Raw genomic sequence first — 19,548 nt, forward strand, 5'->3', positions numbered from 1 at the left:
ACTCTTAATAGAAATCTAGGTGTTCCTAGTCTGATCATGTACAGCAAAAACTGCATGTACCAGAGAACAAATTTGTTGAGTGCAAATTGTGTAAAAAGTGTTTTTATAGAAAGAATTTGGAGTTTTGGTCTAGTTAGTCTAGTCTGAGCCAACATGGTGTTTTACACACCCATTTACATCCTTATTATTTGTCTCTAAAATTAAAGACTGTTTCACCCTCAAATGGTGGGCTCTGCTTTGATTGACTGGTTTACAGCAAGGCATCATGGTGTCTTACACAGAATCAAGAACATTATAAGCGTTCTTTGTCATAAATCCTGCTGCTAACCCTGCCTGCTAATATGCCTAGCTGCATTGCATCTATCACCAATGAGGGGATATACTTTGAATACTTGAAAGAGAATAAAGTAATCTTTTAATGCAACTAGACCTGGCAGGAAAACCAGTGACTGTTAACCACTATTGCATCACTGTTAATGTCAGCTCAGCACAGCGGATGATAAAACACTGTGATCTGCTGTGCCGAGCCTAAACCTTCCTCCTGGTTGCTCGGGTGTCATTAGGTGGCCTTGTTTGTGTAATCAATTTTTTTTTAAATTTACAGTAGAGCACCCTTATTGTTCTTACCTTTGATAATGATAGATGGCCTTTAGACTTTTTATGTCTAGTCAAAAATCTAATCTGAACTGCATGGCTGCATTATTTCTTCAAACACAAAATGTTGATCCGATCAATACTGGATCATATGTAGTTTTAAGAGATTTGAAAATATATATATTTGCAGATTTACCTTTCTGGGCAACTACTGAGAACACCCTGTTCTAAAACCAGCATCTTCAACTTGGGTTCCTAGATATGAGTCTTACTTGACACTTGTCCTTAGTGGTGTTAAGTTAATGTGATGAGACCCGGTCAGCCGTCACTGCGCTCGTTTCATGGCCAAGTTTGAGCTCTGTCTTTGGCTGCCCATTAACACTGTGCAGTAGGTCACCATTAATTGATTCTAAAGTTAGCCTCTCTGTGCCACCCAATCAGCACTTTATAGATCCATGAAAAGGCCAGGTGTAGCGTAAAACAGTGCTGCTTTTACTCACTCACTATCTGCATGGCACACTTATTTGTTCAGTTGTGCCTTTCAGAATCAGGATAATTATATCTTGTGATTTATAATGAAAATTGATGCTTTGAGTTCAGGAAGATTATGAGCTGGTTAACCCTTGTCCAGTTTTCCTGTTACCAGCTTAAAAATCAAACATTTGTTTTGATTGTTTTGATGTGACTTTTACATTGTTTCTCAATGTATAGCTGATGTTTGACTATTAGGGGTTTAACGGTGCGTGTCTTCTTTACGAACTGGCACGGTCACATTACGGGGGTCACAGTTCGGTTCGAGTAAATGCACACAGAATGCACGGTTCACAGGCTGGAGCACATAAACAGAGAGTGCGCACAGAAAGCAGATGATTCAAACTGTATACACACTGTCGCTACGCTGCCATAGGTTGCATAATGATTGCCTGTTGCTTTCCAGTGTAAACACAGACGCTTGTCTTGTATATCTCTGTTTCTCTCTTTCGCTTGCTCCTTCTGTCTGTCTCTCTCTTTCGTTTGCGACATCTATCTGTCTCTCTGTTTCTCTCTTTCGCTCGTGCCGTCAGTCTGTCTGTCCCTCTCACTCTCTCTACTCTCAGATATTAGAAAAATCTAGTCTGCCAGACCTAGACCACACTACACTATTATTACTGTGTCCTCACAAAAATACTGGGAAATTCCAGCATTAAAAAATGAATCATGATTTGAATTCATTTTTAATTGATTGACACGACTAATATATTTTAATTTTAACAGTCTAATGCGTATATTTCTTAAAAATAACTCACCAACACTAAAATGCATCCAGTTATATTCTTAGGAAAAAAATATTTGTAGTTTAAGCAGTTTAAGTAATGCTGTTGACTGTAGGAAAGAACCCTGGTTTCAAACATTTAATAAAAGAGCTCAAACCCCATTAAAACATTACATCCCAAAAAACAAAACATGGTTATAATAAAGTTCTATTGTTATTATGAAGTTAATAAAGATGAGGCTATTATTTCTTTCCCCACCAACCCTACTGAAAACACACTGAAAGCTTACCGAACCCGTTTACCGAACCGGTTTATACCGAGGTGTGAAACGAACCCTGAATTTTCTGTACCGTTACACCCCTATTGGCTATATCTTTGGAAGAGGCCGCCACAAGTAATCCAGCAAACTGATATCTTTTGGGTCCATGCTGCAATGGTGAAGTCAGCAGTACATGTTTTCAAAACAAGTACGGACCCTGGGTGCCAGTTATCTCCCCCATTCCAGTTCTTATCAGAAGCAGAAAGAACAGAGAGTATAGGTCAGATAATGTGAATATATCCAACTTGCAGTATGCAAAATTTAGATACAAACTTATTGAACAATTACAGACCAATCTCTAATCTACCATTCATTGGAAAAATAATTTAAATTGTCTTCAAGCAAGTTATACACTTTCTGTCCATAAATAACTGTCTAGACCAATTTCAGGCAGGTTTCCGGGCCAATCATAGTACTGAGACTGCGCTTATAAAGGTTATCAATGACATTCGCTTAAACACAGACTCAGGAAAAATGTCTATTCTACTACTGCTGGATCTCAGTGCTGCTTTTAACACTATTGACCACAACATTCTCATAGATAGACTTGAGAACCGGGTTGGACTTTCTGGAACTGTCCTAAAATGGTTCAGTTCATACCTTCAAGGAAGGAAATACTTTGTGGAAATGGAAAATAATGTTTCTGAGACTCTGCCAGTGACCTGTGGCGTACCCCAGGGTTCAATTCTTGGGCCACTCTTATTTAATTTATATATGATTCCTCTGGGTGAAATCATGCGTGACTATGGGATATCTTACCACAGCTATGCAGATGACACTCAGATCTACATGGCCCTCTGCCCCAACAATTTCAGTCCCATTGACTCACTGTGTAAATGCCTTGAGCAGATAAATAAATGGATGGGACAGAACTTTCTGCAGTTGAATAAAGATAAAACAGACATTATTTTATTTGGGAATAGTAATGAGAGGCACAGACTAGCTGCCTATCTGGATTCAAAAAGCCTAAAATCTAAAGAACTAGTGCGTAATCTTGGTGTGCAAATGGACTCTGATCTCACTTTTAACAGTCACGTCAAAGCCGTCACCAAATCAGCATTTTATCACCTAAAGAACATAAATAAGATCAGAGATTTTCTGTCTAAAGCAGACCTGGAGAAACTCATCCACGCCTTTGTTTCTAGTAGGATTGATTACTGTAATGGACTCCTAACTGGACTCCCAAAAAAGACCATCAAACAGCTTCAGCTAGTTCAGAATGCAGCAGCCAGAGTTCTGACTAGAAGTAAAAGAAGGGAGCACATTACCCCGATCCTTAAATCCCTACACTGGATACCAGTATGTTACAGAATAGACTTTAAGGTTCTGTTACTGGTCTACAAATGTCTTAATGGTGCAGGACCAGCATATTTATCTGATGTGCTCCAGCAGTATGAGCCGAGCTGAACTCTCAGACCCAGGAACTGGTCAGTTAGAGCCGCCTAAAGTAAAAACTAAACATGGAGATGCAGCGTTTAGCTACTACGCTGCTCTTAAATGGAACCAGTTAACAGAGAGCATTAGAAGAGCTCCAACACTAAACATGTTTAAATCCAGACTAAAAACCTACATGTTTGATCAGGCTTTCAGCTAAGCTTAAAACACTGCAGCTCCGCCCACTTTATTCTGTAACGGCATTTTTATATTATGTTTTATTCATGCTTTATTCTTATTTTATTTTTATTTCCAATTACTTGTTGTTCTTTTACATGTTTTTAATTTAATTCTCTTTTGTTTTAATCATGTTTGAATCAATCTTGCTTTATTCTTATTTTAGTTTTTATTTCCATTTTTACTGTTAATCTTTTACATGTTTTTTTATTTGACTTCTCTGTGTATTTTCTAATTTGTAAAGCACTTTGAATGACCGTTGTGTATGAAAGGTGCTATATAAATAAACTTGCCTTGCCTTGCCTTTCCTTGACCTGCTGCTGTGTCTCTGATTTTTCACAGATAGGAGGCTGCAGTAGTCTGAATGTGCTGTGTGTGAGAGACAACCGTTTATCACGCATCCCCTCTGAGCTGTCGCAGGCTACAGAACTGCATGTGTTTGATGTGTCTGGAAACAGGTTTGTTTTAAAGCATGCTCACCCTCTAATGGTTATGAATCTAATCAACAAAATAAGTTATTTCACTAGAGAATTCAGCCAATAAAAAAAATCACAAAAATGTGTATTTAACACATGCAAACACTGCCTGGCCAAAAACCTTACATACACTAATATTTGGTTGGACAGCCTTCAACTTTGATTACAGCACACATTCACTGTGGCATCGTTTTCACAAGCTTCTGCAATGTCACAGCATTTATTTCTGTCCAGAGTCATTTAGGTCTCCTTCACCACAAAGATTCTCAATGGTCTTCAGTCCTGTACCTGTGGTGTCCAAACCATGTGTAAAAATGATGCTCCCTGAACCTTGCACTCTTTCACAATCTGAGCCCCATTAATCCTGGAATAACCTGGTCTATATTCAGTGTATTCAGGTAGTCAGCTGACCTCACTCTTTCAGCACACACTGTTGCTGAACCTAGACCTGGCCATATTAAAAGCTCCGCACCTTGCAGGGATGAGGGTGCAGCTTGAGTCGGGCTGGATTTTTGAGCCCAATCTAAGTTCTAATCACTTCAGCTGCCCCTTCTTATCCCTGATGCTCCATCACTCTGGAACAGGGTAAATCTAGATTCATCAGACCACACAACCTTCTTCCATTGCTTCAGAGTCCCAGTCCCTTAAGTTCCCTTTACATTGTGCATATGGAAAAGCTCTTTCACGATTAAACATATCCCTGAATTCTAATGTTGTTTTTCTACCATTTGATTTCACCAAAAATTTAGGTGATCACAGATTGTAATCCTTTAGGATTTTTGTGTGACCACATTCTCTTCTGGAAGATGTTCCGCCACTGTCATTCCTCTCTTTTCTAATTATTCAAATAATCCAAGTAATTATATTTGCTTAGTTAAATGCAGGTGGTGACCTTTTGTTTGGCCAGGCAGTGGATGTCTTAGCTCTTACACTAGTATGAAAAATTTGGACACCCCTATTAATTTTAATGATTTTTCTTTATAAATCATTGGTGCTTCATATCAGCAATTTCAGTTAAATATATCAAATAGCAGATGAACACAGTGATATTTGAGAAGAAATTGAGTTGATAGGATATACAGAAAGTGTGCAATAATTCTTTAAACTAAATTAGGCTTGTGCATAAATTTGGGCCTGTGTATGTAGATCAGGGGTCACTGAGCTTAGCAAACACATTTTGTGTTGCACACTTTCTGTAAATCCTATAAACTTCATTTCACTTCTCAAATATCACAGACAAATGCAATTTAAATCTGTAAATAAGTGTTAGACCGTTAACACCACTAGATCTGGGTCTGCTTAATCTTCTACTAACATTCTAACTTGTCTTTGTCCGTTAGGCTGGCCTTTCTGCCCATGTCTCTCACCACGCTGCGACTCAAAGCCCTCTGGCTGTCGGACAACCAGTCTCAGCCTTTGCTTACCTTTCAGACTGATGTGGATCCTGAGTCGGGAGAAAAGGTGCTGACCTGTGTGCTCCTCCCCCAGCAGCCATGTGAATCGGACAAAGGTGCAGTACAACATCTGTTCTACACTGATGCCCTTGGTGGTCAAAAACATTTGCATAATAAATGACATTATTATTAATTGTACAATAATTAAATCATGTTATAGTAGATCATCATTTTACACTCCGTATTTTTAAACCATGCACAGACACATGCAGGCACCAGATACATGCTCTTTCATTTTTTTGTCTTTTGCTAATGAATAGGTACGATATATTGTAGATTACAGTACAAACTAGATTGCATTTCCTGCAGAAACTGCGAGTGTGATTGCAGTGCTAGCTGGTATCTGTGGACGTTGCTATGGTGTTGCTAAGGTGTTGCTAGGTGGGCTTTATCCAATAGCTTCTCCATACATCAAAAATTGCATCGTACACGGGCGGCAAAATTCTCCCCATTCATTTTCAGTGGGCAAAAAAACCCGCACATTTCCGAAGTTTTTTACAAAAAGTCCGATCGGAAAGCTGTATACAAGCACACCATTCCCGATAAGGATGCACATTTTATCATTGGGACAGAGTCGATATCTCAAAAAACTTCCAACCGGACAAAAACGGGTGCAATAATAGTAATAACTAGATTGCAGTTCCTGCAGAAACTGCGGGTGTGATTGCCGTGCTGGCTGGTATCTGTGGTGGTTGCTAAGTGGTTGCTATGGTGTGACTAAGTGGTTGTGAGGTGGTTGCTAAGGTGTTGCTATGTGGTTGCTAAGGTGTTGCTAGGTGGTTGCTAAGGTGTTGCTATGGTATCTGGGGTGGTTACTATGGTGTTGCTAAGTGGTTGCTAGGTGGTTGCTTAGTGGTTGCTAAGGTGTTGCTATGGTATCAGGGCTGGTTGCTATGGTGTTGCTAAGTGGCTGCTAGGTGGTTGCTAAGCTGTTAGGTGGTTGCTAAGGTGTTGCTATGGTATCCAGGGTGGTTGCTAAAGTGTTGCTAAGGCATTGCTAGGTGGTTGCTAAGGCATTGCTAGGTGGTTGCCAAAGTGTTGCTATGGTATTTGGGGTGGTTGCTACGGTGTTGCTAGGTGATTGCTAAGCTGTTGCTAGGTGATTGCTAAGCTGTTGCTAGGTGGTTGCTATGGTGTTGCTATGGTGTTGCTAGGTGGTTGCTATGGTGTTGCTAGGTGGTTGCTATGGTGTTGCTAGGTGGTTGCTAAGGTGTTGCTATGGTGTTGCTATGGTGTTGCTATGGTGTTGCTAGGTGGTTGCTATGGTGTTGCTAGGTGGTTGCTAAGGTGGTTGGTATGTATCCAGGGTGGTTGCTATGGTGCTGCTAAGTAGTTGCTAGGTAGCTGCTAAGGTGTTGCTAGGTGGTTGCTAAGGTGTTGCTATGGTATCTGGGGTGGTTGCTATGGTGGTTACTAGGTCATTTATATGCATAAATGAGATTAAAACGTGCTACGCAACGTACAAATACAATACTCCGCTACGCACGCTAGATTCAGGGTGTCCAAACTTTTGGACAATAGCTGGTTTATCCAATAGCTCCTCCATACACTCTCAATACTATATCTAGCTGCCATCCTGCGATGGGCCCCATTCATTCCTATGGGGCAAATTGGTACGACAATTCTTCGAAAACCGAAAATTATAACATTTCGTACAGCATATTCATCCCTATTCATTTTCAATGGGCAAAAAAACGCACACTTACAAAGTTTTTACGAAAATCGTAAGTTAGATCGGGAAGCTGTATACAAGCTCACCATTCCTGATATGGACGCACATTTTAGCAATGGAACGGAGTCGATATCTCGAAAACTGCGGCACTAGTTAGCCGGACACAAATCCGGAGGAATAATAATAAGAAGTAGACTTAAGAAGAACAATACTGTGATTGCATACTGCAATCACACTAAGAATAAGACTTAAGAAGAAAAGTACTGTGATTGCCTATTGCAATCATGCTAATAATAAGACTTAAGAAGAACAATACTGTGACACTTATAACTTATAACTAGATTGCCGTTCCTACAGAAACTGTGAGTGTGATTGCAGTGCTGGCTGGTATCTGTGGTGGTTGCTATGATGTTGCTATGGTGTGGCTAAGTGGTTGCTAAGGCATTGCTAGGTGGTTGCTAAGGTGTTGCTATGGTATCTGGGTTGGTTGCTATGGTGTTGCCAGGTAGTTGCTAAGGTGTTGCTATGGTATCTGGGGTGGTCACTAAGATGTTGCTAGGTGGTGGCTAAGGTGTTGCTATGTGGTTGCTAAGGTGTTGCTATGGTGTCCGGGGTGGTTGCTATGGTGTTGCGAAGTGGTTGCTAGGTGCTTTCTAAGGTGTTGCTAGGTGGTTGCTAAGGTGTTGCTAGGCAGTTGCTAAGGTGTTGCTATGGTATCCGGGGTGGTTGCTAAGGTGTTGCTAGGTGGTTGCTAAGGTGTTGCTAGGTGGTTGCTAAGGTGTTGCTATGGTATCCGGGGTGGTTGCTATGGTGTTGCTAAGTGGTTGGTAGGTCACTCCTAAGCAGTTGCTATGTGGTTGCTAAGGTGTTGCTAGGTGGTTGCTAAGGTGTTGCTATGGTATCCGGGGTGGTTGCTAAGGTGTTGCTAGGTGGTTGCTAGGTGGTTGCTAGGGTGTTGCTAGGCGGTTGCTAAGGTGTTGCTATGGTATCCGGGGTGGTTGCTAAGGTGTTGCTAGGTGGTTGCTAGGGTGTTGCTAGGCAGTTGCTAAGGTGTTGCTATGGTATCTGGGGTGGTTGCTAAGGTGTTGCTAGGTGGTTGCTAAGGTGTTGCTAGGTGGTTGCTAAGGTGTTGCTATGGTATCCGGGGTGGTTGCTAAGGTGTTGCTAGGCGGTTGCTAAGGTGTTGCTATGGTATCTGGGGTGGTTGCTAAGGTGTTGCTAGGTGGTTGCTAGGTGGTTGCTAAGGTGTTGCTAGGTGGTTGCTAAGGTGTTGCTATGGTATCCGGGGTGGTTGCTATGGTGTTGCTAAGGTGTTGCTAGGGTGTTGCTAGGCGGTTGCTAAGGTGTTGCTATGGTATCCGTGGTGGTTGCTAAGGTGTTGCTAAGGTGTTGCTAGGGTGTTGCTAGGCGGTTGCTAAGGTGTTGCTATGGTATCCGTGGTGGTTGCTAAGGTGTTGCTAAGGTGTTGCTAGGGTGTTGCTAGGCGGTTGCTAAGGTGTTGCTATGGTATCCGTGGTGGTTGCTAAGGTGTTGCTAAGGTGTTGCTAGGGTGTTGCTAGGCGGTTGCTAAGGTGTTGCTAGGCGGTTGCTAAGGTGTTGCTATGGTATCTGTGGTGGTTGCTAAGGTGTTGCTAAGGTGTTGCTAGGGTGTTGCTAGGCGGTTGCTAAGGTGTTGCTATGGTATCCGTGGTGGTTGCTAAGGTGTTGCTAAGTGGTTGCTAAGATGTTGCTAGGTGGTTGCTAAGGTGTTGCTAGGCGGTTGCTAAGGTGTTGCTATGGTATCTGGGGTGGTTGCTAAGGTGTTGCTAGGCGGTTGCTAAGGTGTTGCTATGGTATCCGGGGTGGTTGCTAAGGTGTTGCTAGGTGGTTGCTAAGGCATTGCTAGGCGGTTGCTAAGGTGTTGCTATGGTATCCGGGGTGGTTGCTACGGTGTTGCTAGGTGGTTGCTAAGTTGTTGCTAGGCGGTTGCTAAGGTGTTGCTATGGTATCTGGGGTGGTTGCTAAGGTGTTGCTAGGTGGTTGCTAGGGTGTTGCTTGGTGGTTGCTAAGATGTTGCTGTGGTATCCGGGGTGGTTGCTAAGGTGTTGCTAGGTGGTTGCTAAGGTGTTACTATGGTATCTGGGGTGGTTGCTAAGGCGTTGCTAGGCGGTTGCTAAGGTGTTGCTATGGTATCCGGGGTGGTTGCTAGGTGGTTGCTAAGTTGTTGCTAGGCGGTTGCTAAGCTGTTGCTATGGTATCTGGGGTGGTTGCTAAGGTGTTGCTAGGTGGTTGCTAGGGTGTTGCTAGGCGGTTGCTAAGGTGTTGCTATGGTATCCGGGGTGGTTGCTAAGGTGTTGCTAGGCGGTTGCTAAGGTGTTGCTATGGTATCTGGGGTGGTTGCTAAGGTGTTGCTAGGTGGTTGCTAAGGTGTTGCTAGGTGGTTGCTAAGGTGTTGCTATGGTATCCGGGGTGGTTGCTAAGGTGGTTGCTAAGGTGTTGCTAGGCGGTTGCTAAGGTGTTGCTATGGTATCCGGGGTTGTTGCTAAGGTGTTGCTAGGTGGTTGCTAAGGTGTTGCTAGGTGGTTGCTAAGGTGTTGCTATGGTATCCGGGGTGGTTGCTATGGTGTTGCTAAGTGGTTGGTAGGTCACTCCTAAGCAGTTGCTAGGTGGTTGCTAAGGTGTTGCTATGGTATCCGTGGTGGTTGCTAAGGTGTTGCTAGGGTGTTGCTAGGCGGTTGCTAAGGTGTTGTTATGGTATCCGTGGTGGTTGCTAAGGTGTTGCTAAGTGGTTGCTAAGATGTTGCTAGGTGGTTGCTAAGGTGTTGCTAGGTGGTTGCTAGGCTGTTGCTATGGTATCCGGGGTGGTTGCTAAGGGGTTGCTAGATGGTTGCTAGGTGGTTGCTAAGGTGTTGCTAGGCGGTTGCTAAGGTGTTGCAATGGTATCCGGGGTGGTTGCTACGGTGTTGCTAGGTGGTTGCTAAGTTGTTGCTATGCGGTTGCTAAGGTGTTGCTATGGTATCTGGGGTGGTTGCTAAGGTGTTGCTAGGTGGTTGCTAGGGTGTTGCTTGGTGGTTGCTAAGATGTTGCTGTGGTATCCGGGGTGGTTGCTAAGGTGTTGCTAGGTGGTTGCTAAGGTGTTACTATGGTATCTGGGGTGGTTGCTAAGGTGTTGCTAGGTGGTTGCTAGGGTGTTGCTAGGCGGTTGCTAAGGTGTTGCTATGGTATCCGGGGTGGTTGCTAAGGTGTTGCTAGGTGGTTGCTAGGTGGTTGCTAGGGTGTTGCTAGGCGGTTGCTAAGGTGTTGCTATGATATCCGGGGTGGTTGCTAAGGTGTTGCTATGGTATCCGGGGTGGTTGCTAAGGTGTTGCTAGGTGGTTGCTAAGGTGTTGCTAGGTGGTTGCTAGGGTGTTGCTATGGTATCCGGGGTGGTTGCTAAGGTGTTGCTAGGTGGTTGCTAAGGTGTTGCTATGGTATCCGGGGTGGTTGCTAAGGTGTTGCTAGGTGGTTGCTAAGGTGTTGCTAGGTGGTCGCTAAGGTGTTGCTATGGTATCCGGGGTGGTTGCTAAGGTGTTGCTAGGTGGTTGCTAGGGTGTTGCTAGGCGGTTGCTAAGGTGTTGCTATGGTATCCGGGGTGGTTGCTAAGGTGTTGCTAGGTGGTTGCTTGGGTGTTGCTATGGTATCCGGGGTGGTTGCTAAGGTGTTGCTAGGTAGTTGCTAGGTGGTTGCTAAGGTGTTGCTAGGCGGTTGCTAAGGTGTTGCTATGGTATCCGGGGTGGTTGCTAAGGTGTTGCTGGGTGGTTGCTAAGGTGTTGCTAGGCGGTTGCTAAGGTGTTGCTATGGTATCCGGGGTGGTTGCTAAGATGTTGCTAGGTGGTTGCTAAGTTGTTGCTAGGCGGTTGCTAAGGTGTTGCTATGGTATCCGGGGTGGTTGCTAAGGTGTTGCTAGGTGGTTGCTAGGTGGTTGTATACAAGCCCACCATTTCCGATAAGGACGCACGTTTTGTCTTTTGAACGAAGTCGATATCTCGAAAACTGTGGCACTAGTTAACCGGATAAAAAACAGGTGGAATAATAATAATAACTAGATTGCAGTTCCTTCAGAAACTGCGAGTGTGATTGCAGAGGTGGTCGGGGTACCCAAACTTTTGACCAGTGGCTCCATTACACACAGTACTGGGGCTCTGGGGTGTCCAAACGTTTGACCAGTGGCTCCATTACACACAGTACTGGGGCTCTGGGGTGTCCAAACGTTTGACCAGTGGCTCCATTACACACAGTACTGGGGCTCTGGGGTTTCCAAACTTTTGACCATTACATGGTGTGGAGTGTGTGATGGGTGTGTGAGGTGTGTGGTGTGTGTAGTGTAGGGCGTGTGTGTGGTGTGTGTGGTGTGGAGTGTGTATTGTGGTGTGTGTGTTAGTGTGTGGTGTTAGTGTTAGTGTGTGTAGTGTAGGGTGTGCGTGGGCTGTGGTGTGTGTGTGTGTGTGTGTGTGGTGTGTGTTGCTAGGTGGTTGCTAAGGTGTTGCTAGGTGGTTGCTAAGGTGTTGCTATGGTATCCGGGGTGGTTGCTATGGTGTTGCTAAGTGGTTGGTAGGTCACTCCTAAGCAGTTGCTAGGTGGTTGCTAAGGTGTTGCTATGGTATCCGTGGTGGTTGCTAAGGTGTTGCTAGGGTGTTGCTAGGCGGTTGCTAAGGTGTTGCTATGGTATCCGTGGTGGTTGCTAAGGTGTTGCTAAGTGGTTGCTAAGATGTTGCTAGGTGGTTGCTAAGGTGTTGCTAGGTGGTTGCTAGGCTGTTGCTATGGTATCCGGGGTGGTTGCTAAGGGGTTGCTAGATGGTTGCTAGGTGGTTGCTAAGGTGTTGCTAGGCGGTTGCTAAGGTGTTGCAATGGTATCCGGGGTGGTTGCTACGGTGTTGCTAGGTGGTTGCTAAGTTGTTGCTAGGCGGTTGCTAAGGTGTTGCTATGGTATCTGGGGTGGTTGCTAAGGTGTTGCTAGGTGGTTGCTAGGGTGTTGCTTGGTGGTTGCTAAGATGTTGCTGTGGTATCCGGGGTGGTTGCTAAGGTGTTGCTAGGTGGTTGCTAAGGTGTTACTATGGTATCTGGGGTGGTTGCTAAGGTGTTGCTAGGTGGTTGCTAGGGTGTTGCTAGGCGGTTGCTAAGGTGTTGCTATGGTATCCGGGGTGGTTGCTAAGGTGTTGCTAGGTGGTTGCTAGGTGGTTGCTAGGGTGTTGCTAGGCGGTTGCTAAGGTGTTGCTATGATATCCGGGGTGGTTGCTAAGGTGTTGCTATGGTATCCGGGGTGGTTGCTAAGGTGTTGCTAGGTGGTTGCTAAGGTGTTGCTAGGTGGTTGCTAGGGTGTTGCTATGGTATCCGGGGTGGTTGCTAAGGTGTTGCTAGGTGGTTGCTAAGGTGTTGCTATGGTATCCGGGGTGGTTGCTAAGGTGTTGCTAGGTGGTTGCTAAGGTGTTGCTAGGTGGTCGCTAAGGTGTTGCTATGGTATCCGGGGTGGTTGCTAAGGTGTTGCTAGGTGGTTGCTAGGGTGTTGCTAGGCGGTTGCTAAGGTGTTGCTATGGTATCCGGGGTGGTTGCTAAGGTGTTGCTAGGTGGTTGCTTGGGTGTTGCTATGGTATCCGGGGTGGTTGCTAAGGTGTTGCTAGGTAGTTGCTAGGTGGTTGCTAAGGTGTTGCTAGGCGGTTGCTAAGGTGTTGCTATGGTATCCGGGGTGGTTGCTAAGGTGTTGCTGGGTGGTTGCTAAGGTGTTGCTAGGCGGTTGCTAAGGTGTTGCTATGGTATCCGGGGTGGTTGCTAAGATGTTGCTAGGTGGTTGCTAAGTTGTTGCTAGGCGGTTGCTAAGGTGTTGCTATGGTATCCGGGGTGGTTGCTAAGGTGTTGCTAGGTGGTTGCTAGGTGGTTGTATACAAGCCCACCATTTCCGATAAGGACGCACGTTTTGTCTTTTGAACGAAGTGTGTGTGTGTGTGTGTGGTGTGTGGACTGTGGGGTGTGTGTGTGGTGTGTGTGTAGTGTAGGGCGTGTATGGAGTGTGTGGTGTGGCATGTGTGTGTGTGGTGTGTAGTGTAGGGCGTGTGTGTGTGGTGTGTGTAGTGTAGGGGGTGTGTGTGGATTGTGTATAGTGTGTGTGTGGTGTGTGGAGTGTGTGTTTGTGGCGTGTGTAGTGTAGACAATACGACGTGCGGTTTTCGTACAATTGTCGTACAAACTTTCCCTATAGGAATGAATGGGAGGAATGTTGGCCCAAACATTCCATCTCACACACACCAGCCGATCCTGCGCACGGCCCCCCTCTCACCACTGATACCATAGCAACACCTTAGCGACCACCTAGCAGTTGCTAGGTGCCTACTAAGATGTGTGGGGTGTGTAGTGTGTGTGGAGTGTGTGTGGTGTGGGGTGTGTAGTTTGTGTGTGTGTGTGGGGTGGGGAGTGTGGGGCGGACCGCGGTCCGGGTCCGGACCCAAACCTACTGAGAAGGATTTAATTGTATACACGCTTTGCGGCGCAGTAAATCACAGACCAATCACGTATAGTGGAAGATCACCAAACGCTCTCTTCAGACAATCAGATCTGTGCAGACACGGTAAGGGAAAAAATAAATAAATAAAGAAACACTCCGCTCCTCACGCGGGATCGAACCCCTGTTGTCGGGGTCATGGTCCCGCTGCTCCGGCTGTTGATTTGGGACGCGGCCGTGAAAAAAACGCCTTTATAAAGAGATAGGGAGCTCGAGAACGGGCAGAAAAACGAGAACAGGTGGAAACTAAAGTCAAGAGACAGGCGAGGAATGTATACAAAATCTGACCAGAGAGGCATTTATTATTATTAATATTATTATTATTATTATTATTATTATTATTATTAAGTTCAAGCAACCTTACAGGATATAGCACTTAATTATAACACAAGTTAACAATCGGTCCGGACCTTGGCCTGTCGAAATTTTCTCTAACTGGACCATACTGAATTCTAATTAAATACCCCTGGCATAGAAGATGCTTCTGCTACTTTTAAGTTGTATGTCTGGCTGCATTTTGGCTCCAATGGAAACAATAAACAGTAACAGAATGACCAACAAGACACAAACCATATATAAATACTATAAGTAAATCCTACACGTGACTGTTTCATAGGCAGCTGTACTAATCCCTTAGCTCTGTACTGTATTTAAAAACATGTTCTGTCTCTGTTTCACTTCAAGCATAATCTTAATATGACTGGTTATGGTTCTGCATAGTTAAATTACAAGAGATTTAGGAGAAAAAATACAAACCATAGGCTTAATATGACTGGTTGTGGTTTGCACTTAATGTTTGCACTATAAAAGTTTTATTTTTATTTTTTATTCTTATTCTTATGTCTATTTCTTATAGAATCAATGTGAGAGAAACCCGTCTGTTAAGTGTGCATTATATGATTTTGTCAAATAAACCTCTAGCCATTTTCAAGCCATTTTTCATTTTTGATGTTTTCTTTAAAAATATATTTTTAAATCTCGTCTCGTTCTCGTGAACCCAGTATTGTGTCTCGTCTCGTCTCGTGATATTAGTGTCTCGTCACACCCCTAGTTCCTAGCACTGCATGCTCGGACCCCTAATAAGAAGATTACGAAGAACAAGACGTTGTCTTTTCCAAGCCAACTTAATAATAATAATAATATTAAGACTTAAGAAGAACAATACTGTGTTTGCCTACTGCAATCACACTAATAATAAAACTTAAGAAGAACAGTACAGTGATTGACTACTGCAATCACACTAATAATAATTAGAAGAAGTAGACTTAAGAAGAACAATACTGTGATTGCCTACTGCAATAAGAGCTTAGATTCTCTGCCCGAACCCGATCTGACCCGAGGACCGACCCGAAATCGGGTCTGGCCGAGATTTTCCACCACATTCCTCGGGTCGGGTTGGGTCGGAAATAGTCCGAGATGTAGGCATCTGTTTTCTAATTCTAACGAAATAGCGAAAACTGAAAGTGAAAAAACATTTGTGTTAACTGAATCTAATAAAAACGGTAATTAAAAGGAAAAAACATAACTATCTCGAACTGTATTGTGTGTTTATAAAACTAAAACGAACTGAAATTACTGATAGAATACCCTCCTTTTTGTGTTTAATTTATTTATAAGCGCTGTAGTACAGCGGAGTTGTACAGCGGGGGGTGTTGTGCCGATTCTGTTTGCGAAGCGGAGTCTGATTCAGCAGGGAGTCGGATACAGCACGGCAGCGCGCGGCACCTCGTGATCCGTGGCGTTTGTTCTCGTTTAAAGCGCTCGCGCTAGCCGCAAAATACGACAAAAAGCACTAGCAAGCCCACTCTAAAAACAAATTAAAACTTACTGAACTGTAGGAGAAAAAATAAAAACAAAATTAAATTAAACTATAATAAAAATGAAAAATGTAATCACGTAGCTCTGGGCGCACATGAACTCCTCTGCGTTTGACTTGCAGCACTGTGTGTAGCTTTCTTAAAAATCATTTCAATTAAATAATAGTTCTATGCTTCTATGTTACAGTGTTAATTAACATAATTCTGATTATATTTCGCTCATTCAGTCAGCCCGAAAACAGCCTGTTTATGGGGCGGACCTGGCAATACTAATAAAAGAAGTGTAATGTTCAGCTACTGTGCAGAAGTACCTGCAAAACACTGAAAAAGAAAATAAAACAAAGTCAAATTTAAATCAACTAGTTAATTAGATAAAACGAAAATGTGGATCTTTAAAATTAAATGGCAAAATTGTTAAAAACAAACAAACTTCACTGCCTGGCCAAAAAAATGTTGGGTGCAGTTGGTCTAGGTTCAGCAACAATATGTGCGGGAAGAATGAGGTCAGCTGACTACCTGAATATACTAAATATAGACCAGTTATTCCATCAATGGATTTTATCTTCCCTGATGAACACGGGCATGTTCCAAGAAGATAATGCCAGGATTCATGGGGCTGGAATTGTGAAAGAGTGATTCAGGGAGCATGAGATCATCATTATCACACATGGATTGTTCACCACAGAGTCTAGACCTTAACCTCATTGAGAATCTTTGGGATGTGCTGGAGAAGACTATGTGCAGTGGTCAGACTCTACCATCATCAGTCAGCAAGATCTTGGTAAAAAATGAATGCAGCACTGGATTGAAATAAATCTTGTGACATTGCAGAAGCTTATTGAAACAATGTCATAGTGAATGTGTGCCGCAGTCAAAGCTAAAGGCGGTCTAATGAAATATTGGTGACCTTTTTTTTGGTGCCATTATTTTTTTTTTTCTTTTTTTTTTTCCAGGCAGTGTATTAAGATTGATTTAAGAAGAATTAAAATAATACTAAATCAATGTATTAGGCAAAAATTAAAGCAGTCATATTAAGAGATAAATAATTAGAATAATAAAAAAGAACAAACACAAATAAAAACTTAGTGTTATTTTTAGTTATTTAGTTTTCAGTATTCTTAGATAATAAAATTGAAAATAAAAAATAAAATACATAAATAAATAAAAAGGTAAACAAGTGACTCCAGTAAGCTTGGAACCGGGCAGGTTGGCATTGTACAAAACATTGCACATACTACGATGTGACTATTTTGCATGTCTAAATTATGATATCAATGCTAAAAGAAATATCTACTATATATCTACTCTTTATGCCTTTACATGGAAATGGCATGAGAGGCAGCATGCAGGTAAACTTTAAACCTATAAACATACAGTACAATGTAGATTCATAGAGAAGGATCATCCAGAAGGATGTCCCAGCTCTAACTTTAATCCTTTCTGCTGTAAAATTCTAGTAACATCCCACGTCAGAGCCCTGACTGCTGTACTTAATCTAGGCACTGCCCTTTAGCATTGAATTATCCTGTGAGCGCCACAAGATGGGATTGGCTGCTGTTACAGTGTATTTTGCAGAGTGAACGTGTCTGTAGATGATGGGAAAGCGAGCCTGGAATGTTTGAACTTCCCTGACACCTCTTTCTCTCTGTGTTTGTGTTCCTGTGCTGTCTTTCACACACGCTCAGCAGATTGGATGTCTAAAGAGGCTTATCTCCTCCAGGCCCTGCCCCCTTCTATTAAGCACTTTCAACACTGGCACCACCACAAAACAATCTGCATTTTATTCATTCAGAGGCCTGCTGTTAAATTCTGCGTCCTCTCTTGGAGCTGAGAGTGAGTGTGCGCGTTTCAGACATGGAGAAAGACGATAGAAATTGGTCACCGCTCAAACACTCTGTCCTTGTGTCTACTCCTCTCTCAAGCTGAGGGCTTATGATCATCTGTGGTGACGTGGGCCGGATGAGGGCAGATGATGTAGAGCAGATGAGGATGGAAAACTTACCCGGGCTAAGTCATCGTGGGTGGGGTGGAGGTGTCTGTGGAGGGGGAGGGGGTTAAAGATCGTCTTGCTGTAAGCCTCTGAACAGGCCGGGATTGTGAAGTGTTATCAGGCATCTCCAAACCCTGATTTTCACCTGCAGGAAGGCAGGCGCATTGTTTCTCCCTGAACGTTCACACACTTTAGGAGAAACCCCTAATCCTGAGCTGTGTTAACCCCTTTCTGCCCTCGCTAAGAGAAAGGGATGGTTGTGAAATGAAAAGTGTGTTAATGTGTGTGTGTGTGTGTGTGTGTGCGTGCGTGTGTGTGTGCGCGTGTGCGTGTAGGTTCAGATAACCTGGCACGCTGTGGAGCTTTGGAGAGCCTTGTGAATGACATGGCTGATGACACTTGGGACAACCGAGCCATGCACAGAATCAGTGCCATCCGCTTCTTGGAAGATGATGATGACGAGGACGATGAAAAGGTGGGTGAAATGAGAAGGACAGAATTTTAACTCTTAACGATGTTTTAAATTAGCTTTTGAAGAGTCTAAGAGTCCTAAGAACAGGGGTTTTCTTATAAAAAAGATATGGCATCAAATCTTTGGAACAGAAAGGGTGTTCCCTAATCTTTAGAGCTAAGGGTCTGATGATCTTTGCACCATGAGGAGGGTTAAGACCAAATTTTTATATTTGGATGTTTTTTACTATTTGCAATGTTTAATCCTGTTCTGCTTTGCAATTATTTCATGTTTTTAGTTTCACTTTTTTATTATTTTATTTTTGACCATGTCTAGACTTGCTGCTAGAAAGAAGTTTGAAGTTTTTAGCTTAATATTAAAATATCCTCTGCTAACGGTATTAATCAGGTGTAGAACAATCAGTGTGAAGAAAGAGTTAATTGATACCTAAATTAAGTTTTTAATAATGATGCTTAAAGATTTGTTCAGTAAATCTCAATTCATATGCTGTGCTCGGCTAGGTTTTGGAGATACTAGCAGCAGCTACACAGAGACACTAAATCACATGCTGTCACAAAATATTCCTCAAAAGAACAAGATTACTTCAACTATCTGACCCAGATGGATGTGTGGCAGCTATATGATTTTATATTTAGTTATTTTTTTATGTGTTCTGAGTATAACTTGAGTTATGCCTGGGAACTTTACTGAACCCGTCTGATTTCTGTTTCTTTAGATTGCTTTTGCCTTCAATATTTTATCACACATTTTAAAGGCATTTCTTCAAGAGCTCTGTGAGATTAACTGTAGGATTCTGATTGATCTCACAGTTATTCTGATAGATTTTATGTTTATTCTAATTGATCTCAACGTTATTCTTTTATTCTGATTGATCTCACGCTTATTCTGATTGATCTCATGTTTATTCTGATTGATCTCATGTTTATTCTGATTAATCTCACAGTTATTCTGATATTCTGATTGATCTCAGTTATTCTGATTGATCTCATGTTTATTCTGATTAATCTCACAGTTATTCTGATATTCTGATTGATCTCACAGTTATTCTGATATTCTGATTGATCTCACAGTTATTCTGATATTCAGATTGATCTCACAGTTATTCTGATATTCTGATTGATCTCACAGTTATTCTGATTGATCTCACAGTTATTCTGATTGATCTCATGTTTATTCAGATCAGTGTTAATTTCGTTGATGAATAATTTTCGTCATATTCTTCGTCAAAGAAGCTTTTTTTCAAGACGAAAACGAGACGATAACTAAATAAAAACATTATTAAAAAAATTAAAACGAGATAAAATTAACTGACATTTTCGTCAACAAATAAAAACAAGATTAAAATGTTTGGCAGGGACGAAATCCAATTAGAACTGATT

At 42.8% G+C, this 19,548-nt stretch overlaps 1 protein-coding gene and 1 long non-coding RNA gene across 2 annotated transcripts in view; both read left to right on the plus strand.

Annotated features, from left to right (window-relative positions):
• The window catches only part of lrrc1 (leucine rich repeat containing 1), a 101,477-nt gene that overhangs the window by 69,796 nt on the left and 12,133 nt on the right, over positions 1-19,548 (plus strand). The window contains exons 11-13 of the mRNA XM_022685034.2: positions 4,120-4,235; positions 5,594-5,763; positions 18,033-18,172. Of these exons, the coding sequence (XP_022540755.1) occupies positions 4,120-4,235; positions 5,594-5,763; positions 18,033-18,172 (426 nt within the window). The remainder of the gene's footprint in view (positions 1-4,119; positions 4,236-5,593; positions 5,764-18,032; positions 18,173-19,548) is intronic.
• On the plus strand, positions 5,774-13,319 carry LOC125802923 (uncharacterized). Its single transcript, XR_007439958.1, has 3 exons — positions 5,774-6,406; positions 9,471-10,795; positions 12,182-13,319. It is a non-coding gene; the product is annotated as an uncharacterized LOC125802923 (long non-coding RNA).

This window comes from Astyanax mexicanus, chromosome 7 (assembly GCF_023375975.1).
Source record: "Astyanax mexicanus isolate ESR-SI-001 chromosome 7, AstMex3_surface, whole genome shotgun sequence".
In the NCBI taxonomy this organism is placed as follows: Eukaryota; Metazoa; Chordata; class Actinopteri; order Characiformes; family Acestrorhamphidae; genus Astyanax; species Astyanax mexicanus.